At 53.7% G+C, this 23,331-nt stretch overlaps 2 protein-coding genes across 5 annotated transcripts in view; one reads left to right on the top strand and one right to left on the bottom strand.

Annotated features, from left to right (window-relative positions):
* Positions 1 to 20,081, bottom strand: part of LOC122381899 (1-phosphatidylinositol 4,5-bisphosphate phosphodiesterase classes I and II-like) — a 58,775-nt gene extending 38,694 nt beyond the window's left edge. For all 4 annotated transcript variants that reach the window (XM_043366669.1, XM_043366687.1, XM_043366678.1 and 1 more), the window contains exons 1-4: positions 19,677 to 20,081; positions 15,626 to 15,889; positions 4,833 to 4,910; positions 369 to 437 (exon numbers count right to left, since the gene is read on the bottom strand). In XM_043366669.1, coding sequence (XP_043222604.1) covers positions 369 to 437; positions 4,833 to 4,910; positions 15,626 to 15,724 — 246 coding nt within the window. In that variant the 5' untranslated portion in view covers positions 15,725 to 15,889; positions 19,677 to 20,081. The remainder of the gene's footprint in view (positions 1 to 368; positions 438 to 4,832; positions 4,911 to 15,625; positions 15,890 to 19,676) is intronic.
* A 384-nt stretch (positions 20,082 to 20,465) lies between these two features.
* LOC122381893 (caskin-1-like) lies at positions 20,466 to 23,264 on the top strand. Its single transcript, XM_043366654.1, has 2 exons — positions 20,466 to 20,737; positions 21,751 to 23,264. The coding sequence occupies exons 1-2, from the start codon at positions 20,712 to 20,714 to the stop codon at positions 22,715 to 22,717; spliced, it is 993 nt and encodes a 330-aa protein (XP_043222589.1). The 5' UTR covers positions 20,466 to 20,711; the 3' UTR covers positions 22,718 to 23,264.
* Positions 23,265 to 23,331: the final 67 nt, after the last annotated feature.

Genomic DNA, 23,331 nt, shown 5'->3' with positions numbered 1-23,331 from the left:
GGCACAGCGGTGGCGGCGGTGTGTGTGGAGGCATATAGTGTGGGAGAGGGAGGAGGAGGGAGGGTAGGGGGGGGGGCTAGAGTGGGTTCAGTGGGACGACAGTGCGGGGACGGATAGTAGGGAAGATGGGGGTCACATATGCATGGTTGACAGGATGTGGTGTTAGTACATTAGCCATCGTTTCTTTCATGGCCAAAATAACCGTTTTTGAGCATGCTGACCCACACAACTACTGATGGGCCATCCGATGATCAAGACGAACTTCGCTGCTCAGAAACTAGAAATCCAAAGCTTCCCGACGATAGGTGAAATCATCTCTCTAAGTGAAGAGATGCTTTATTCAATTACGCTTCCCCGGCGTCACTCACCTTCGGCGTGCGCGCGTAGCGTCCCGTCCTGGTGTCCCTGATGGTGAGGATATCCAGCAACTCCACCTCCTGAAAACAGAGCGGCGAGTCAGCAGAGTCAGCAGCTCGAGCGCCTTGACATTCAGCTGGCATAGAAGGCGTGTTCAACACTGAAATACATACCGCGGCCAGTTAAAACTTTCCCCAACTGGCCAGCCAACTCGGCTCGTTCCCGGAAAGTTTCCGATGTCGTGCGGCAGCGACAAGCAGCCACCAGAACACCCCCCACTGGCGAGGCACTCCACCATATCCCACCGTATCCTCGCCGGGCTGACAAGGGCGACTTGACTGGGGTAAGCACCGTCACACACGCAACTGACCAGGAAAGGCTGTTAGCACCGCAGAACCCTGTACTTAGCACTTGGGGTTCTAGTCGGCCGCAAACAATAAAAGCCCGAAAATCGCGCACCGTTTCGCCAATTCTGGAAAACGATTACTTGGTTAGCATGATGCGAAATGGTCGTCTGGTGCGTCCAAATGACACGCATTTGGGTTTTACTAGAAAGGTGTCATGTCGGACGCGAAAAACCGTGTCAGCGCCACCAGTTCACAGTACCGAACTCATTTCTCCGATACAAGGAATCCTGCTGGGAGCGAGCAAAGTGGGGCGCTTCGTACTGCTGTTTTCTTTATAACATGAGTCGCACCTGGATGAATCTTCACAAACAGTTGTTCGCGCAGAAAATAGGACATAAGTAGAGTCTTAAAAACACCAAAAGCTTACGAACAAGGTTATGAATGAAATAACAATAAGAAAATACAGAATAATTAAAGCAGATACAGCATTTTTAGATATGCACAAAAAGCATCAAAATTTGGCTTTCTATCAACTATGAGATATGGATTCCCAAGATCCAAGACCCAGGAATTTCAAAAATCCGAGGCCATTGGCTCTCCAGTCACCCTCCCAAGTATTCACCGTCCGTCAGTCCAGCGCGTGTCTGACGGAGCTGGCCGCGGATCGGGCCCGCTCGTGCGGTGCTGGACTCGCTCCATCATATCCCTGCGCTGCTCCAGTCATGGCTTCGTGACCCCTCGTGACCTATCACAGCCAGCTGGAGGTCAGGTTGGCGGTGAGGGAGGCGGCCAGCGGTGGATGAACCACACACAACCAGTGCTCACTTTTCATGTTTGTCATTTATTTTAAATCAATGACGCCCGACAGAATCTTGAACGCATGATTCTTGACCGCAACAGTGTACAAAATGAGGACGAAAGTGTGTCCGAAACATTCAGAATTTACCCGTTGCTATTAACAACAGCCCAATTTTGGAGAGTACGTCGTTTCCTACAACCGAAACCACTTATAGGAATGGTCCCGGAAGTCAGTGCCATGCCGAGTTTGGTGAGCTGTCAATTGTGATAGATATTTGCTTTGACAATAGTGAGCCCTCCAGTGCATTAGCTAGATGCGGTTATTCCTGTTAAAGGGAACTCCTGTCAACAATCTATGGTCACATCCGGGCCAATCATTTCAATCTAGTTTATCCGTTAGGTGGAGGCTTAATACCCATTTTAAAAACCTACGAATGATTTGTTTATCATTCATTCAACCGATCGTCACACCATCCAGTGACATCGTCACATCTTCTATAAATTGAATGTGGAATTCATAGAAGTTTGACTTTATTTCTATAAACATTTCAAACCCCTGTAGGTATTAGGTAAGTGACCTCCCTTGGAAACGGAACCCGCCCGGTCGTCTCCATTTTCGCGAAATTAATAGCAAGTCGCCGCCCGGCGCTATCTCCGTCGATTTCGGGAAAAGGCATCCCACTATTACAGACAAACAGAGTGGCGAAATCCAGCTCTAATGGCCTTCCTATTCAGCGCGGACCGCCAGTTCCGAGGCAGCCATCGCCCATCAGACAGCGCGGCTATCGCCCACGGCAAAAACAGCTTCCTCGCTGGCTCCGAGCGTCGTCGCCGGGCCGGCGAGAGGAGACAGCCCTCTGCAGCACTGCCGGGTCCCAGACGCGGACCGGCGAGGTTAGAAACACTGGCGGCCAGCCGGCCGTGGAGCCCAGCGCGGCAGCTGGCCAGTGTAACAGCAGCGGGCGGCTCCGGCACCAAGGTCGGAAGGGCGGGCGGCGCCGGCAGACGGCGAGCTGGGGCAGCTCCCAGCCTGTCTGTCTGTACTCAGCGCCGCCCAACGGTCACGACAAACCGTGCCGATCGGCTAGCGGGTGACCGCGCCCTCAGCTGTGGTCACCATTTAGTAAATGTGTCTGAGCGGCGGAAGAAGAGGCTCTAAAACAAAGGCACGCACGCCACTGTTCAGCAACTAGTATTCAGTGGTCGATATGGGACAAACAGTGGTCTTCAAGTGGTCAGAAGAGTGCGTGCATTGCATTGAGGTCAGAACACACAACTCCTCTCAAAATGCGGTACTTCTTGGCTTGAATCAAACAAAACCAAATATCGCTAATTTCATCATCCAAAACTTCCGACAATCTTCAGAAGAAGAAGAAAAAAAGTCCCGCAGAGCCATCCCATCCAAATTAGAGCCAAGTTCGCCGCTGGCTGATCCGCTGTAATTAGGTAAAAAGCCTCAGCGCTGCGCCGTCTGACGGCGGCAGATTGTCCGCCCGAGGGACATCAGCCGGCGACGGTCGACAATCGGCCTCTGACAGGCGTAAGCGACGGAGCGCAGACGCTGGGCGACATGACATGACGCAATGACATGACACGATGGCGACGCGATGGCGGTGGCGGCGGCGGCGCACATCGATCGGTGTACCACCACTGCCAGCCGCCTCCACCCCACCGCCCAGTCATCAGACCCAATGTCGCCGTCCATGAAAATCCAGTCATGTCTTGGGATCACACAGTAGCAAGCCGCAAACGTGTCGGGCTTTTGGAAGCCGAGCAAATGTAGCTAAATATAGTTTTTCCTCTCTCGGATACACGAGCTGAAGCGCCAAACCAGACACCACCACTCTAAAGGCGCCACATCAGAATTCCGCCGGCCACTGCCCCCATATAGGCTGGCGGCGTCCCTGCAATAGGGTGCGATTGACGATGCCGGGGCACGTCGGGCCCACTTTCCCAAAAACGCTGAGCGCTGGCGATCAGTGGTGGCGAGCAGACCTCGAGCTGACGGTCCGGTGGAAATTTCATACAGCGCGGCGTCTGATGATTCGCTTTCGAGGAAAAGTGTAAATCTACATATGAAAAGTTGTATTTCTTTGATGGTCGAGCAAAAGTCTACGGTATGGCAACAGACAGATGGAGCCTTTGAGGATGAGCACACTCTTGGTATTACTTCCGGGCTAGTACATAGCAGTGGTGTTCAGCTTCTTGTTACATCATCTTATATTGATCTCTTATTGGACGCGTCGAAACGTCAACGCCAATCAGGAAATGCATAATCGCATGCGGGTGGCTGCCTTCGCGTGGTATTGTAGTCCCTTCACCCCAGAGTAAGCTCTATTTCAGGATATCGCACTGGAAGCGCTCGGGAAAACTCTAAATCGGCGTTTCCGAGCATCCAGCCATAGCTAACGGCACCTGGACATTAACTGAGCAATCGGTCACAACGGATGCTGCTATTGCTGTTTCATGCCTCTGCTCACACGAATCCCTTCCCCAGTTTTCCCCACTGCCATTCTTGCTCGCTGGACCCCGATGGGGCATGTTCGCGCGGTCACGGCACGTTCCCCGCGCGTACGGAGGCGGCCCTTACGGCCAAGATCTCACGGCAGCCCTATCACGCGCCGAGCGCGAGGTCGCCGCCGCGCGGCACACCGGTCGATGGACGTTAACTAGTGAACGTTATGACTGATATTGATATTAACGAGCCTCACTATAGGGCGGATTGCAATGCCAGTTCGTTCCCGAGTGACCGTTAACCTGGAAATGGTGGCAGGGGGCGGCCGCTTTCATGCGGGCCGGGATGGGCCGTGATGTACCGCCCCAGGGCATTACAGACCACCCGGGTGGTATAAGGGAGGCTGACTGCCAGACGAGGCTGGTCAGTTTCGACACTGGTTCCCTCTGGAATGGTTAATGTAACACGCATCTGTTCGAATATCACAAATGATTGTTGTTTAATCAAGTCGTAATCATGGGAAGTGGACCGAAGTATTTTTATGTCACCTTGAGAACCCCACAACCACCGCGGTCTCATTAGTCATTACAACCAGGCCACCAGAGTCAGGCTGTGTGGCGTCCACTTTTGATAGCACCGACCAATACGTAGTTCGTTTTAAAATGTCACGCGGGTTTAATTGCGGCCGGTATCATTGCAGTATCACTATTGCGCAGGTATGGACGCTGGCTCGCAGCTCTCAGCTGCCGACCAAATGTCTTTGCTCAGCCTCAATATCGCTGTTCTCTCCCTGGCCGTCCGACCAGCAGCGCCGTCCCCAGTGCCGTCCGCGCCGCACTATCTGCGGTGGTCCGCTGGGGGAGCGCGAGCCTCACCTTGTTCTGGTCGACCATGTAGAGGTAGAAGCCGTGCGGGTCCACCTTGAGGGTCACCGGGACGCCGGTCGGCGAGTCCTGCGGCAGAGACAGAGGACACCAGTCAGGGACACGCCGAATAGGTGCTGTCAGACAAACACCGGTCTACAAAAGATACAGGTTACGCATATCTGTATTATACACTATAATTATGCAGTAAAATGATAGCGAAAATAAGCAATATCAGTGTGACAGAAAGTTCAATTCTACTCCACTTAACAAATATGAATCAGGCAGGCCAACAACCAGTTACGAATTTTCGGTGTTCGCCGCTATGTGACATCTTAGTGCCCTATTGCGACCATGACTTCCATGCCACGTCACGAAGCCCACCTCCTTGCCTTGTAATGTAATATGTAGCGCTCCTTAGAGCCCTGTTACGCGGGTGACCTTTGTGTCCCAATACGTTGGTGAACTCCGAGTCCCGTGAAGTTGGTTATCTCAGTGCCCGGTGCGCCCCTTCCCGTGTTCCAGACAGCGCGTCCCACGCAGCAGAGGTGGCCGGCAGACCGGATGTGTGGTCACCGTGTATTTGCTTAGGTCAGTTGTATATTTGGTATCAACGCCTACTACTGGAACTCAGTCGGAAGATAGATGCCAAGTGGCCGATGGCATTCGCAGCGCAGACAGGAAAACACCTTGAATCACTTCTGCCTCACACAAACAAACGGACCGAGGACTACTGCTCAGTCGCCACATCGCGCTCCACTCGGGAGCGGCAGATGCTTCACAGACAGCTGACACAGGCCAGACCCCGCTCATTAGACTACCGGAGCAGCTGTAGTAGAGTCTAAACAAATCCACACACCCCAAATATGACAAATATAATGAAAGGAATTGTTCTTTGTGCATTGTATCATTATACAAAGTGATGTAGCGGAGCTCGGTTCGTGGCTGTTCGTGGCTCTGTAATACGCGCGTTGTCCCCGCTGAACCTCCCCCTTCCTCTCCCTCAAACAGAGATTTCTCGACGTCACCAGTCGCACCTCTGATACTTCATGAAAATTACTCAAAGCACAGAGCCAGTATTGCCGCCGCCGGGATTTGTCTACCAGCGAGGGTGTCAGGCCGGCCCACGGCAGCCGCACAACGAATTCCGCGACTTATCTACCACTGCCCACCTGATAGTAGATGATAGACATCGATACGCAGTGCAAACTGGCCCGAGTACTTTGGTCAACACCGATTCAATTAAAGTGCTAGTTTTGGAGCAGTCTGTGCAAGAAGATAGAGGATGAAATGACTCTTATGCAACTCAACTCGTAGAATCCGTATTACTGCTATTTATCAGCTCAGGTCCTGTTGGCGTTGCGCCAATATCTCAATTTCCCCTGTCATCGGCCATTGTGGTCGGATAGACATCTCATCAATGTCAAACGGGATGACAATCCATCATAGACCGCTGCCTAATCCGCTGCAGAGGGCTGGGTGCTCGCCCATCAGACCGCATATCCTAACAAAAGAATAGAAAGAGACGACTCTGCTGCTCTCTTCACTGCATACAATGTGAAGTATCTGGATTCTGGATGCCATGCAAATGTGAATTTAGGAATGGGCAGAGCACTTCCACAACTTCTTCAGCACCAATCGCCTCTTTGCGTAGACCCCAGATCATGCCAGAAGAGCCTGGCTGGTAAGATAAGAGATATGGTGTTTGTTTCTCACCAAGGCCCAGTGACTTCCTCGACCTTCACCCTGACACCTCGCCCGTTTACAGCGCCGGGCCGATCGGCGCTGACGTCAGAGTCCCCCCCCCCTCTCCCACCCCCACCCTGCACCCGTTACAGCCCGGTACCGGGGCAGCTCAATACGGGCCATTCCTCACCGAAATTGGCCGGCGGCGACGGGCGGCGGCCGGCCGGCGCCCCCCGGCACACACTAATGACCCCAGGAGGGATGATGTGGCGCCGGCGGCCGCGCCTGTCTCGGTGCAGGTCGATGTCAAAGCCCGGATGGACAATGGGCCCGCCGGCGGTGGTGATTAGCCGCAGAACAGAGCGACCCACCCCGGGCACGCGAGGGCCGCCGGTAACCTGACCGCGAGTTGCTGACGTCACAGAGGTCGCGGGGTCACGCTATCAACCAGCGTCCGCACGGAAAAGGAATTCTGGAGGATACACCTGCCGGCCAGACATCCATCAGACACACCGAAACGAGGGGACAAAAGAAAAAATAACAGCACATATTGTTATTTTTTGTCTGATGTCATGAGCACAGGGAGCAGAATACCCGTGCACGAACGGCAAAGGACGAAATGGATAGTGCGCGGTACAAATCAGCATATGCGAGTACCTATTGCCGGCAGGAGCGAGTGAGGTCCTCCCTAACAGTGGTTGTGTGGGCATCCAACTTCTCTTCACACATATCTGTTACGGCAGCTCATCAAAACGTATCACCTTATCGTTGGTAAACAGACGGGTCGGCGTTAGTCAGCGGGCACTTCACTACGCACAACGCACCGATCAGTGGGCCCGCGGTACAGATATGTTTCCCAAAATTGAGAACACCGCTCAATTTTCTAACAAAACTTCATTTGAAAAACTGACGTTGAATCGCTTTTGTTGGGCTGGACCCTTTTGATCTCGATCATTTCATAGGGTCATGGGATGAGAGAAAAGGGAGAGGCATCGCGCTGAGTCGACCTTCGGCGGGTGCGCTACATAAGCGCAAATTTTGGTGTCAATGAGGACAATTACTGCGCCACAGGTGAAATTAGTCTGGGGCCGGCCTATCCTGCGGTGCTCGTCAGATACGACTGCCGCGGCTCCAGCTGTCACCCCACCCCCTCCCCCCTCCCCCATAGCAATCGGCGCCGACCCCCCCCCCCCCCCCCCCGCCGAGAGGCAGCCAATCTTCTTCGGCATTGGCGCACAATGATGGCACCAGGCTCGGATCGGTCATATTGAATAGACCGGGCCAGGAGCGGATTCCTTCCACCACAGAAACAGGCTGTGACCTGACCTTACGGTGCCGTCCGAAACTCGAGCTATGGGACGAAATTCGGGTGCGGTCCTGTGTGAGACAAATATTCACTAGTCACTACAATCGATTGACAAGCTGAAGAAGCTGTGTGCTTCAAAATCAACAAAATAATGAGGTGACTGTCGTGAGCAACAAGCTACGAACGAGCTACGAACACATCGGGAGCAATGCTACGGCCTCCTTCGGACGCTGAAAAGGCACCGGGTCAGGTCGACGCTGACCCCAGGGCACCGTATGGCGCCGAGCAACAGGCGGCCTGGCGCCCGCGCCCGCCTGATTAGGCTCATAGGCGTCATGCTGGGCAGCCAGGCGGCCGGGCGGCTGGGCGGCCAGGATTGATCTCGGTGTGCCGGCAGCCGCCCGGCAGCCGTGCTATCCCTGGGGAGCACCGGCCACTCCCAGACGACAAATGTCGCCCGAACATGCAGCACAAACTTACCGCAGCCGATCCAACAACACGGCTTGTGGTTGTGCCAAAAGTCTGGTAGCATGACAACGCATTGTGGTTCATCCATCCCATGACGCAACGCAACAAATTGACCTTGACAGCACGCTCAAAACGTCGCAAAAGACTCGGCTGCGAGGCCGTTATCTTCTTGTGTAACAATGAGACGTTCGTATATTTTCCGGCGACGTGCCGCTCGGCAGACTGGCGGAGCCGGGCACACTCATTTCGCGAGCAAATAGGATAGCGAGCTGGCGGCGACGTGCCCCGCATGGCGGAGAGTCAGCAGGCGCGCCGGCCGTGAGCGTCGAGCAATCAGGCATCGACAAAGGCGGTGAGGAAGTGGCGCTCCCAGCGGCCCTATCTCAGTCCGTCACGCCCTCGCAACGGCGAGCTAGAGTAGCTCACAGTTTCAGTGCAATAGCACGGCGGGCGACACCGTTACAACAATGCAACGAGCCTGGCTCGAAAGGCTGCGCATATATTTGAACGGTTCAATGCCGTCTATTCTGGTCATTTGGTCAATAGAAGTCAACGCGTACCCCGGGCGGCAACAGAGGCCGACTGAGTCGGAACCCATATCAGCTAGATTGGGAGTCCAGTCCGGCCCGCTGGGACCAGTCCAGTCCAATTAGACTGGTCCCCACCACGGCGGCTCACGGCACACCAATGTCCAATAAGTCACGATTTCAGCTCAAACGGTCGGCAGGTCGATTCGATTGGCACTAGCTTGTCGCAGAACGCAATAGCGGCGCTGAAGGCCCAACTTCCAAATGACATTGACAAAATGCCGACTGGGAACCAGACGGAGTACAGACATAGTGTCAGGAAAACAGAGACGTCCCATGAGAGCCTGCATTTTAACAATGGAAACGACGCAATAGCCGTTCTATTCAAGCGGTTACGGTTTTCAGTTTAGTATGCTATTTGATATATATCCCGTCCGGGTGAGTCGTTCCGACATTCAAGACCAATTCACTTGGGGCTGGGATTTTGCAATTTATTGCCTATCACGACTGGCAATGTTTCATACCAGAGCGAGGAATTTATGCATTTTATGGCGCCCGTCCATTAGCTGCAGCCGGCAGCTTTCAAATCCATTTCTGCGGAGGCCAGGCCCGAGAGGCGGCTGATATATGGTGCCAAACGTCAGGGCCGCACGGCCAGTGTGCCTCCACAGTCGGTCATCTGAATACCATCAACTCATCACAATACAGAGCGCCATACAACGGGCACCGCGGACCGCTGCGGCCTGCGGTAGGTGTAACACCGTCACAGCTCCACTTCCATCGCACTGCAGCGGTCAAGGTTAGGTGGGTGGGGTGTAACAGGCGCCCCGCGCACACACAAACACATACAGCCAGCCAGCCTCACTGGTAGAGGTCAGAGCTCTGGTGGTATGTGGGAGGCCACAGGTGCCTCTCAATACATCAGGCATGCAGTGACTGCGACAGACCTGTTCCGTACTGCCCTTCACTTCGAGGACATTCAAGAAAGGTCGCATACTGCTTCATTCTAAAACAAGGGGTCAAAACAGGCTGGACAGGACAGTGGACATCACCAAACTGGGCTAGTGTCTGTGATCATTCAGCAGTGGATGGTCATTCAGATATTGATGAAAACAAACCACCCAAGGCCAAGAAGCGACCAAAATACCTACACACAAAGTCCATATTGACGAAATAAAAGCGATCCAAAACGATTGCCTTGTCATTTGAAGCCTTAACTTCATCAAAATATGAAATGAGCGTCACAATATGTACCGGCACTGACGACTAAAATATCTGTCAAAAATCAAAGGCCAGCGGACAGCCCAACGAGGCAGCATTGAGAGCAGTCAGATGTGAACCACTGGCAGAGCCCCCCCCCCCCCAGCACACACACCGCTGGGCGGGGGGAGGGCTGTTATCAGCGTGCTCGGCGCGCCAGTCGGCGGCCCCTGCACCGGCCGATAGCGCCAAGGCCGGCTGTGATGGACGCCAGTGCACACACCACCGGTCACCGGGCGGCCCGTGCACGGCGGACGGAGGGGCGGGGTGGGGGAGGGGGCGAGGGAGCACTGCCGGTGGTAAGGGGAGGAGGCGTGACCGGGGTCAGCGGACGGGGAGGGAAAGCGGTTAGAGCTCAGGGGAAGGGCTAAGCGTAGGCAGGGCTAGAGCTCAAGGGAGGGGCACCGGCATTATTAGTCGAGATAGAGCCTAATTCCCAGCACAGATCGTGTGAGCTAGCCCTGACCGAGGCACGTCCCGTGAAAGAGGACTGAGCAGCGTCGAGCGAGGAGACTCCACCCGGCCGTCGCTGTGATGCCGCCTGTCACCGCGCCGCCGCCGGGGCTGATCCCGTCGGCTTCGGCAGCTCAGGCCCAACGGCCGGGCCGGCTCGGCAGCTCATTTGGCGCCGCTTCTAACGGCCCGACCGATGGCTTCCTCGCTCAGCTCAGCACCGGCCGGAGCGCGCCCGCCGCCACATTAGACGGCAGCGCCAAATGACGGCTCACCGAGTTATTTCCGCACATGCCTCGGAAACCCATTACGGCTTAGGGAGTGGGAGTGCAGTAGTTTGAAATTTGTTGAAATCATATTGCCATTACAAAATTACATTGATATACGTCAGGCTGCCGCACTATCCGGCGTATTCCCTCCCAATGTGGCCTCTCACAAGCCGGTCGCGCTCACCATTCAAATATTTCCCTGTCAGAGTGACTAGCCACCGTGTATGGGAACAGAGACCCTGGCAATGGTCACCCACACCTCTCCCCCCCCCACACCCACACACACGTGCGTGCACAGCGCGCACACACCACGGTCAATCGGCCAAGTGGTCAGCGTGCCACCACTTGGACCGGGTCGGCCGGGCCACCGACCCATCCTATTCCACGGCCCCACACGGTCGGTCCGCGGTCACAATATCCCAACACCTACGCATCTCCCTAACGCGTGCTGAACAAACCCTCAAGTGGAAATGTAGGCATCGTTGAATGCCGTGATCAGAAACGTGAGGTAGCTATACTATGATAATACACCTGTCCTAATGTCACTTCGGGAGAAAACTTGTTTTTGGCAAACAACCTTTAAAAACAAGCGGGAAATTAAATGCCACCAACTGCACGCTCAGCCATCAATCATATTTCACAGCCCACAAAATTTGACGAATTTATTTGCGGACATCAAACCTGCATAATCCCAAATAAACCATGTAATCTGGGCTCATCCCTGCCTTTTCAAGGTCACCATTCCGACCCCAGGCGGCAGCTGAGGTTGGACATAAGAGCGCGCTCTCCGTGTGACCGAGTGTGGGGTCAGAGTGGGACCGGCACCAGCCACCCTCGGGCCGAAGGTGAGCGGAGATGGAGATAAGTGCAGACCCATGTCGGGCGGTGCGTACGGCGATGTATTGAGATCGGGCGGACGGAGACGGACGTAGTAGGTACGGTGGAGTCGGGTCGCGGAAGTGCAGTCACTCCGGGGGCGATGCGTCTTGCGCGGTCACTGGTCACAAAGGTGTGTGCTTACGGTAAGTTCCGGATAGTGGAGTCGAGTCGCTCAGATACATCGGCTCGACGATAGTCCGGCATGCCAAAGGGATATCCTGCCTTTTACTTGCTAAAATACAACACAAAAAACAGCTGCATTTTGGCGTACCAGAGGTAGAAACCCACAAAAAAATGTCACTTATTTAGAGCTTCTTCTTTCGGAAATAAAAACATTTATTGTCTACTCCCTAGCAATCACGCTTTCGTCCTATTTGCTACCGTTCTGCACCTTTCAAAACACTTCCCATCGCCGTGCTGGGCATGCCTGTATCTAAAAAATCACTGCTCCCTTTGCCGTGCTGGACCCGCCCTCTCCGCTCGCCTGGCCGTGGCCGTGAGCCGGCGGTCGGTAAACAGGCGCCCGTAGCCGTGAGGGGCGGCTGCTGGACGCGCCCGTGGCCCGGGGAGAACCGGGGATGTCCGCGCCGCGCCGTGGTATGGGCGCCCGGCCCGGGAAACCCGGCCAGTCGGCCCGGCCCGGGCCAGTTCGGCGGCCGGTCCATGTGTGTGGCGCGCGCGGAGGAGTCGGTCCCCACTCCCACGACTGTAATCGCGGTGCGTGACAGCAGGCTCTCGGGAGCCGAAAGTCGGAGCGACTTCGTGACTTCTGAGACATCCAGAATTGACTGGATTCCGCGAATCCGAGCAGCTCTCCAAACTCACTGCGCTCACGTAACTCAAATCCCGGGAGCCGCGTTCCATCTATATCGCAGAAGACCGGCACCTGTCATCGCGCAGCTCGACCTGTCGCCTGTCACCGGGCCGGCTGACACCCGCCGGGGAGCGGTGTCACCGGCGCACGTTTGGGGGCCTCTCAGTGCACGTGCCGGCCGTTCCCCGAACCGGGCCGCCCGCCGTGCACCGATAGACCGGCGCGCGGATTAGCGGGATTACAGCGAGATGCTGCGCGGTCTCGCCGGGGCCGTATCGGTCGAGAGACGCCGTGCTATCGATGACAGAGCGGGTGTTGATTGAGCGAGGACGCAGTCGCCGCCTCCTGAGAGACAGGTGGGCGTTCCGCAGCTCGCGGCCAGTTCGCGTGCAGCTTCAGACTGCATATCACAGTCAGAGAAGCCCGCAGCCATCACGTGGTCTTTATATCGGCTAACGGGCGCCGGTCACGTGACCCGTGCGATGGAGCCGTGAATCACGCCGTCGGGCGCTGATGAGAGCCAGCAGCCCGCATGACGAGACCGCGGTGACCGCGTGTGCTCCCCGGAGCGGCCGGCACGCTGGACGGACCGGGCTGAGTCACTGGACGGAACGGCGTACCGGGGAGCAGGGAGGTCCCCTGCTTCAGAGACGGTACCGCAGTATCGCCTCGAACAAAGACCGAGACGGGAGGCGACGGAGGCATGTCGGAGTCACTTGGAGTCTTTTAGCGGATGTCAGAAACATCGACATTGGTGATTGATTGCAACGGAAAACGAAGTAGCAAAGCCTGAACGTCAGTGCAAAGGAGATCACCAGCTCGAGTATCCAAATGCTTGGAATAACGGAGAACCGTTTCTGAAAGCTGTATCAGAATCGCGGAATCGGTCTTGTTGCTAAAATTGATCCAGCTTTAGGATCACAGCTCGTCGATCAGCATTCTATTCCTAAAGAAAGTGGCGCTTATTCTTGAAACAAGGGCCTCGTTTCATAAAGCGATTCCGTAACTTACGCCAGTTTTTGGTCTTGCATTGCAAGTGCATGTGAAGCGATGACGATAGTTTGAATCGTCGAATTTATTTATCTTGCAAGCAAGAACAGAAGGGAGACGGGGAAATAAATTTATCGCTTCACATACGCTTGCAATACAAGCACAAAAACCGGCGTAAGTTACGGACTCGCTTTATGAAACCAGGCCCTGGACAGCGATGATCCAAGGAGCCAGCAGCTTCCCAGTGACATGGCAGCAATTTCCACCGTGCATTGTGAGCCATCGCTCAGAAAAGTCCCGGCGGTCGCCGTCACCTCTGTCCCCGGAGTGGCAGCACCTGGGTCGCTCGACGTGATACGATTCTGCCAGCTAGCTGGCGACGCGGCGACGCGCCGGTCGCGGTGGAGGGGGGGGGGCGGGGGCGGGGGCGGCAGACCGCCGGGCGGCGCAGGAAGGCCGCTGATAAGAGGCAGGCTGCCGGGCCTGGCGCTGCGCTGCGCTGCGCTGGAGGTCGCTGGGGCTCGTGCTGTGGTGGCAGAGCGCGGAGAGCTGGGGTCAGAAGGCAGGCGCAGCGACGGCCAATGAATGGCACGTGGGCGGTAGAGGACCGCAGAACTGGCTCCATCCGACCAGCGTGGTACGGGTCAGCCGACAAGTGACACAGAGGGAGGAGGTAACGCTGTACAGTGCAAAGTCGAGTCCGGCAGAATGCAGCCGGGTGGACCGGAGTGACAGGCCGGTGACGGACAGCTAACAAACAGCAGACATGGCGGACGGACAGCAGAGACAGCCGACAGACAGCTGTGTTACCGCCGTGGGACAGCCCGCAGACCGGCCGTGCCAGCTGGGTGACACAGAGCAGACGGCTGCGGTGACAGAGGGTAGCTGCCCGCTGCCACCACCGCGCAGTCGGGCCCTCTCCTCCCCAGCCGGGTCCTCCCCGCCCCTCCCCGGACCCCAGCCGTCTCGATCCGTGTCGCGACCACACCAACAACGGACCAAACACAGTACCATTTCCTGTTTCGACGCCAATCGGCGACGACGGACAAACTATTGCGGGACCAAACAGCGTTCGATTTGGGAGTTGGTCTGGAGCTAACCAGATCAGTTGGCCGCGAAATGCAGCCAGACTTCGGGAAATTCGGAGACGATTTTGTTGCTGATTTGTTGGTCGGAAGTTGGACGCCTTTTCGCTTGGCGCCACAATATAATTGTACGGAAGAGGAGCAGCAGATGGGAGTCGAAAAACCAGTACTGATTGCATCCCATATGGGACAGCAAATTTCCGTTTAGCATTCATCAACATAACTCTGCACATCGTTCACACTAAACAGCAGTCAGGCTGTCATGGAAGCGCTATCATGAGACTATTCTGAACACACTGCAGCGCCCCACTGCCGGTTTGGAAGCGGTCGTTCCACAACAGAGACAGAGGGCCGTGACAAGTTTGTAATCACAGGATGTCACGGAATGTTCACAGACGTCGGGGCTCCGTCAGTTCTCGGAGAACCTCACAGCCGTGCAACAGCGCGCTGCCGCTTCCAGCAGGCCCGGGCCCAGGCAGGCACGCTGTTTGCTCAACATTGTAAATATTTCTCAAATCTCGAGTAGAAAGATATGCGACTCCCAAACTATCCGAGACGAAAATAAACGCCGTCACGTCCTTACTGCAGCGGCCCATCTCGGATCGAATGTAACGCGACTCTGCATAGCGGACGGCGCGAGCAGGTCACACGGCGCCGCATCAGTGCTCCGCCGCCGCACTAAGCCAACAGCCCCGGAAACGCCCCTCAGAGCCGGCGCGGCGCACCAGTTCCCGTGCGGGATGAGCGGGGCTCTGCCGGCGCTCTCTCGCCCGCGCCGACCGGATCTGGCCGGCTCAGTTCCGGGCGAGCTCCGCGGCTGAGCCCGGCCCGGTGGTTTACCTGTGGACCGGCTCGCGTGTGGCACGGCAGGCGGGCGTGGGAGCGCGCCTCTCCCAACCCGACTGCACCCCCTCCGCGCTCCCCCCCCCCCACTCTCCACTCACACACCCGGAGTATACCCCTCCCCCGCTCCGCTCACCAACTACGCACAGTGCAGCGCAGCCTGACTCTAACCCTCGCTAACACCACTCACAGACAGCGCGACGAGATCGGCCCGGTCGTACTCACCTCATCCCACTTGATGAACTTCTGGCCCTCCTGCATGCACTGCGGCACCGAGACGGGTTTCAGCTGCACCACGTGCACGGCAGGCCGGTAGCCGGCCATGGCTGCTGCTGCTGTGGCTGCTGCTGCTGCTGCTGTGGCGGCGGCGGCGGCTGAGCGGTGCTGGCGGCCGACCGCCTCCCTCTGCAGACGCGCAGCGACTGACGCTGCTGGCGGCGGTGGCGGCGGCGGCAGATATTACCCCGGCCGGCTGCACCGCGCACGGACCTGCGGCACGGCCGGGCGGTCAGCGGCCGGACGGACGGACGGTGATGGTTAGTGGGCAGTGAGCAGATGATCATCGGCCAGTGATGGCCGAGCTACTGCCGAGGGAACGGAATACCGGAATACCAGCTCCCAATAGTGTGCTTCTCGATCCATGTCTACACGCAGTCGTGTTTCTAATATTTCCGTCAGTGTCCCAAAATTTTATTTGGGCTTGGGTGTTTGAGGGAGATACTCTGCGCTGCAAAGAGGGCTGAGAGGAGAAAATCGCCAGTTAGAAAGGCATAAAAAAGTTACTTGAAACAGTGATCATCAATTTTTTGTGAATGTTGGAGAATGTGGGAGCTGCATTATAAGATGATTTAATGCAATATGGAGCCCAGGTAGGTTAAAGCCAGTCAGCAAACGTACGTACAAGTGCTCTTTATTGGTAAAATAAGGAGTGAAAATTGTTCTGGAAAATATGAGATGAAAGTGGAAAATTGATTTCATTTGGATGTCACTTCCCACCGAAAACTAGCAAATTTTGGGACACTGATTTCCGTAAAGGACAGCTTATCGTTTCTTCCTCACAAGGCGTATGGTGTAATATTTAAATGGAATTAAATATAGCCCTTCAAGTAAAAAAAAAAATGTTTTCTACATTTCCGTAGGGACTCGAGTATAGCGAAACCTCGCAAGCTCGGCTAAATCTTCAGACCATTCATTAATTGGCCAGCAGACTGCTAGAGCATTACGCAACGGCTTGCAGGATGGTCTATTGCGTGTGTCTTCAATCCAGATGGTTTTACTAAAAATAGAAAAATAAAACACCGGTAACAGAAAACAGCATTAACAGCATTTGGCGACAAACGACCCGGCTAGATCTGCAGTCTCTCGGGCAACAGTGGAGGCCGTACTGAGATTGTCCAGACGGTTTGGCGGGGTCTTTCACGACTCTTTGGGACAACTTCCACTTTCAATGAGCTTCGAGGGGCGACAGGTGAGGGAACTTGGATATCATTCGAGGGGCGGCAATGCTCCGGATCTGGTACCAATTAAGTAAAAACATCCATCCGGATGTTTTACCGGATCCCTCACTAGACATGGCACCGGCTCCTCCGGACATGGTAGGAGTCCCTCCGGAGTCCGGATGGGACCCGCGTCCCTCAGGATCCCCCTCTGGTCGAGGGCCAGCCGTCCCAACAGACCTCACCGAGCCCGGCAGACCGCCGCCGCCGGCCCGTCCGGAGTGTATTGATCCCGGAGCTCCTACCTCTCCGATTCCGTGAGCCGGCGACGGCCCAGCACGAATACCTTCCGCTGGTCTCTACGGACACTGCCCCGCTGGGCACACTACAATTCGGGTTTATATTCCCAGAAACCCAAAATATCACGATCGGATGGTGGATGCCAGCTTCTGCGCAACGAGTTCATAGCACTGAGGGGGCTATAGGCCCAAGGCTCGACCAGGTAAAACAAGTTGGAAACAGCAAATTTGTTGTAGTACCCTCCTGTACAAACAAGTATCCTCCTAGAAGAGTAGTTGGTAAGGTAACACATACATAGTATCTACTATCCTGAATGCAGATTTTGTATAGATGTGCAATGTACATTATAATTATTAATTATGAAAAACTGTTCCACTGCTCAGTCCAATTGCAAAACAAGTATCAAGCGCTCCAAAATAAAAGGAGCACACTAACAGACTCGTAACACATTGGTAAACCGGTACATTCTTCTCCTTCCCGCTTATATAAACAGTCGGCGGTTGGCTTACTTCAAACTTCTCACATACAACCATCTGCACTCTACCGACTAGAGGTGGCAAAATGTGTACCCGAGGAACCGGTCCAAAGAACCAGTCTGGACCCTGGACCCATATGGGTCCAGACCGGTTCCTGGAAATTTTCAGACGGATCCAATCGGGTCCTACCACAAACCATGCATATTGCACACTACACATGATTGCAAAAAATGAAGTGAATGGAAAGAAAACATTTGCTCATGTATGTTTCTTTGCACACTGTAGCTCACGAGTATTCCCAGTGGGAAAAAAGCTGTTTTACATGATAATGATACAACTAATGATACCTACAAACAATTCGTATTAATTGACTTTTAGGGAACGGGCCCAACTGGCTCCGATTCTAACATAGACCGGGTCCGAACTCCGACTGGTTCCAGAAATGTCCAGTCGGGTCTGGTTCGAGTCTGGTTCCCAAAATTTTCACCCTTTGCCACCTCTACTAGAGACAAACAGTGACAGTAACACTTGTCACGTAGCTGGAGAGCAGCGATAAAGTAAAAAGGAGAATGAGCTGTTTAGGTCCATAACTCGATTCTCCGTTTCTACAGCAAACGGCGACTATTAACTATAATTTACTATAATCATCTTTGACTGAAGAATGGAACAACGTTGAAACCTTTCCTTTTATAAATTCAGCTTGAATCTGTGAATGGATAGATTGAAAGAGCCCGATCCCACGCTAGACAGAGCTTGCTGTGCATGCTCCGACCCCCTACCGTCCCATAGCGCAATTCTGAGCAACAGTGGAGTTTGAGTGCAAGTTAAACGTGCCCATTAAAGCCGGCATGATCCATACCATTTCACTTACAGCAACTGCTGACCACACTCAGACCAACCCTGTCACGAGTCTCATGTAGCGTACGCCGGAATGACTCGAACTCTGACTCTCGACTCGAACTCTGACTCTCGACTCGAACTCTGACTCTTTCCCATCGGAAGTCCAACACTCTACCAACTGAACTTCTGGACAGACCCAAGAGGAATATAGGGTGGTGCACACAGCACAATTATCACGTACGAGTGTTCGGCTAACCTTAGACATCCTATCACGAATCCCCAGTGTCTCAAGAGCCCATATTGTGGTTCTGATGTGCACGGGACTGGAAAAAGTTGTGGAATTAGGTATAGCAGGACTGGTGGCTGAAGGCTGACATGGGACAAGGTAGGATAATAACATTGAGGTCACCATCATCAGGTTGAAATATGGTAAGACTGCATCAAAGATGCACTATGGTACATAAATGGATATCAGTGAGATGGCTCAGCTGTGTGAGCAATTTGCCCTATCCACTGCCCTGTATGAGGCATGAGCTATTTTTATTGTAGGTATTTGTATTGAACAATCATGAGCGATCCACATTCTCAAAAATCGTGGAGATTACTGCTCAGAATCCATATCCGCGGTTACTAGTCTAACATTCACAGCATTCACACATTGACTCCAGTCAAAACACGGACAGAGACACTTTTGTAGTACACCCGGGGGCAGATTGATGTTCCACCACTCCCTACCCATTGGGCTCCCATGGCTCAGCACTGGCTGCTGCCAGTGTTGCCTGCCCTCAGCAGTCAGCACTGCTCAGCACTGCCTGCCAGTGCCAGTGCTGCTGAGCCATGGGAGCCCGATGGGTAGGGAGTGGTGGAACACCAATCTGCCCCCGAGTGTACCACCGGTACACCCCCCCCCCCCCCGCCAACCCGTTGCGTCAGCAATGCTATATATAACAGAATACAGCATGTTTTGCTCAAAAGTTTGAACACTTGCACATGTAAAAAATTAGAAGAATAAGCCTTCAGTATTGTGAATTGTGATAAGGCAACATCAAAAATAGATGCCTCAAAAGGATAAGCAGAGGACACATATATTTACAACTTTAAATGTCTAAATGATATGATGGAGAAAAATAATTGTACTAAATCGGCTCAACTTGTGCCATGGAAACATACCCAATATCATGAGATTTGCAGACAGTGGTCAACTAACAACCCACTTTGACTTACGTTCCAGCCAGCACTCAGCAGCTGATCTTGTTCATATCATTCATCTTGATCTGTAAGGGACTATGCAAAGAACATTTCTATGGGTCATAAACCACAAGTAACTGATGGTGACTGATTGTAGGAAAGTGTCGAACGACCGTCACGGCGGTATATACTGCCTTGGTCACGGCATATGACAGGCGTCAAACCTTGATACCATCACCACCCACATTTCCACTAGTATCAATATCTTCACCTAGTGGGCCTTGAATACCTTACACCAACACCGTGGCGACCGCCGCTATGCAAAGGGAAAGGGCAGATGAGCGGCCTTGGGAAGAGAGTTCGGGTACAGTTACATATGGAAGTCATGCCTCTAAGTTGCCTAGCAACCTGTATCTGTAAAGGCAATTAAAAGATATTAGAAGCAGGTTGCCAGGAAATCGGCTGATAAAGTATCAAAAGATATCCTTGTCAGAAAACTTTGAACAGAATTATGTATTACGTCTTGTCGCAGATACGCCATATATGTAAGCAAATGTTGAGCTGAGTTTCCTCTGCCCAAGGCAGTTTTGTTGTGAAGATGCTTCTTTCTTTTCACAGAATATTTTGAAATATTTTTTTTGTACAATTTGGAAAATTAAAATAGAAGGCTACAAATTAAAACAGAAGTTATTTTCCCTATCATCTCATTTGAATAGCTTTTGTTATTTGCTACAATATATACGCAGCACATTCAATTGTTGTGTTCAACACTTTTCCTTACGCTTTTCTCTGCCACAGAAACCTTCTAAAGCCCTCTTTTAATTGGCTGAGGTGCGCATCAGACGCCGAATCGAATTAGAATTGAATAGTTTTTAAGGCGGATGATTCAAGCGTCAAAGTTCGATCCGTCCTCGATTACAGAGAGTTTGGATCACACACTGCCTTGGTTGGATCTTTGTTGAAATCAAGGGTTGAAATCAAAGGGCCTCGTGACTGGTTGTTGCTGAACCAAGGCTGAACCACCAATTCTCTATTTTATCCGGGAGGGATTTTTTCATTGTTTCATACAAAATGTCACAAGGTAGCAAAGATATTAGGTAAGTTCAAGGTGAAGTGCAGAGTGCTTGCTTGGCTTGCTATAGGCGAATTAGTGTTCTATTTTTTATTACCTACCTACGCACTCGTATTTCATATCGTACCAACATTTGTGTTGCATTATCATTGCAATCTTGAGTGAAACAAATTAGGCATTAGTTACATCCCTAGTAACACTAACTCGGTCTGCGGTCATATGCTGTAATAACTGTTTAATTATTGAGTATAATTAGTGCGGGCATCTTACAAAGGTTTTCTGGTACCTAATAGTATGGATGAAGTCTGAATGGTAGGTCAGTAGGTGGTAGGTTGGAAGGTTATAAGTTTGTACTGTAGGTTGTAGGATGGTAGGCTCAAGGTTGTAGATTACTACCTACCTAGGTAAGGTTAGGTGAGGTTAGATTGTGTTTTATCTTCACTGCTCTTCATGTAGGTACACATTTACCAGTTTAAATCCGATCAAGGAGAGGAGAGGGGCTATACCTGGAGACGTTTCTCTCTAACCAATCCAAACCAAAGCAGACCTGACCTGACTTAACCTAACCTACAACGTACAAACTTAGAGCATACAAATCTACAAACCTACAGCCTACAAACCTACAGCACCTCTCTTTGGTTGGAAAACCTTTGTGTGACATCTGCACCAGTAATGCAGATTGCTGTGTCAGGAATAATTAGGTCTGTAGACTGATTGTGTCTGTAGTGAACAATGGTATTGTCTGTAATAACTTAAATTGTGTCTGAAATAATTTTGTCTGCTTGTTTGTAGCCCAGTGCCCGCAAAGTGTTTCTAGTTAGATAAATTTTATTTTGTTAGATTGATTTTCTGTTCAGATTGTCAGAGCTGGAACAGTTGTTAAAGAAATGTATTCTGATGCACTGAATGACTGCTTAATGTGCCTAATATAATAGAGAAAGCTCATTTTCATTGAGTTGTGATACATCAATGGTTACTTTACCTTGTTAACAGGCTGTTTGTTTTGTCTTCTTGCTCATAAGCATATTCTTATTTCAGTAACAAGACAACTGCAACCATCTTTGACCAGCTGAGGGCTGTGGCTCGCGATGCTGACCGGGAAATGGCAGCGCTGCGCCGCGCACGCCACGACCCCATCAGCCTGGTGCAGCATGACCCGACCGAGACCCTGCTGGCGCTGAGAGGGGAAATCAGCTCTCTGCGGCGCGACGTGGACGCGTCTCTGACGGCCGAGCGCCAGGCATCGGCGACGCTGCACGGTCTGGCCGCCGCCACGGCCGAGTTTGTCGAGCAGCGGCGCGCCGACCTCGCGGCCATCACCGCCTTCGTGGCGCAGTATGGCTACGAGCCGCCGCCGCCGCCGCCCGCCGACTCGCCGGCCGCGGAGGCGGACGGACAGACGGAGCCGCCGCCGGCCATTGGGGAGCCTGCCAGCGCGTGTCGGCAGCGGCCGGCGCCGCTGGACACCCCCGAGGAGGTGCAGCTGAGTGACGTCACCGTGGACATGTTGCGCGCCCGCACCCCGGGCTGGGGCCGCACGCCGGCCGGCCTCCGAGCGCCGCTCAGCGCCCGCAGAGTGGGCGTCCGCAGCGCTCAGAGAGCGGCCCGCTACGTGCCGTCGCCGGCGCGGCCGCCGCCGCTGACAGCAGAGGACGATACGTCGGACGCGACGGCGCTGCTCAACTTCCGCTCGATCCCGCTGCAGCCGGAGGGGCGGCCGTCGCCGGCGGCGCGCCAGCCGCCGCCCGAGTTCGCCGGCGGCGCGCTGCTGGTCACGCCCGGCCTCTGGGTGAAGCGGCGCTCCACGCTGTGCCGGCAGCCGCTGGACTCGGCCAAGAAGCCGGTGCTGCCGCCGGCGCCGATACTGAAACCTCTGGTCGAGCAGCCGCCGGCCGCCGGCGCGCGCTGGGGCTCCGACAGCTGCGCCGACGACAGCATGCAGTCACCAGAGCTGTCGGCTGCGACCCGCGCCATGCTCGCACGCAGAAAGTTCGGCAAAGCGTGATCGAGGTGCCGAGAAAAAAAGCCTGATGATACGCGGATAAACTTAGAGTTCTTGAAACGTAAGAGGGGAGTGGACATGAGAGGATGGCTAATTTAGAAGAACAGACGATCAGTGTGAGATACGCGCTCAGTGCGTAAATTGGACCATCAGTGCAAAATGCGGCACAGTGCGTGGACGAGGACTTCGCTTAATCACGGCCAAGGCCGGCCTAAGGGATCCAACGGGAATGACGTACCGGACGCGAAGTGCGCGAATGTGACCCTGCTATAGATTTCATCGAATATGCTAATATGTTGTAGTGCTTCTTGCCCTGTCTCAATGGCCTGTTTCAGGAGCCAGTCTCCTCGTAACTCGCATAGCGGCGCGACAGCTGGGCCAATGCCGTGTTCGGGCTCGACTGAATGAGCAAGCAGAGGTGCTACTTGATCGGCGCGATCTTCCATTGTCTGTGCTAATGACCCGTATTGATCATCTGTAAATAGATCTGTTGCTTATTCATCCCTGGCCAGGGTACTGATGAGCAGTTAAATAAACATGAATTCATGTGCATCAGAGCCATCATATTCGCTAACCTACTTGCTTGCTAACTAGTTTCACTGTAGCAGACGCGACTC

The sequence above is a fragment of the Amphibalanus amphitrite genome, unplaced genomic scaffold (assembly GCF_019059575.1).
Source record: "Amphibalanus amphitrite isolate SeventyFive unplaced genomic scaffold, NRLGWU_Aamphi_draft 000011F_arrow, whole genome shotgun sequence".
Classification (NCBI taxonomy): domain Eukaryota; kingdom Metazoa; phylum Arthropoda; class Thecostraca; order Balanomorpha; family Balanidae; genus Amphibalanus; species Amphibalanus amphitrite.
Note: the sequence above shows the minus strand (reverse complement) of the source record. Positions and strands in the feature narration are given on the sequence as shown.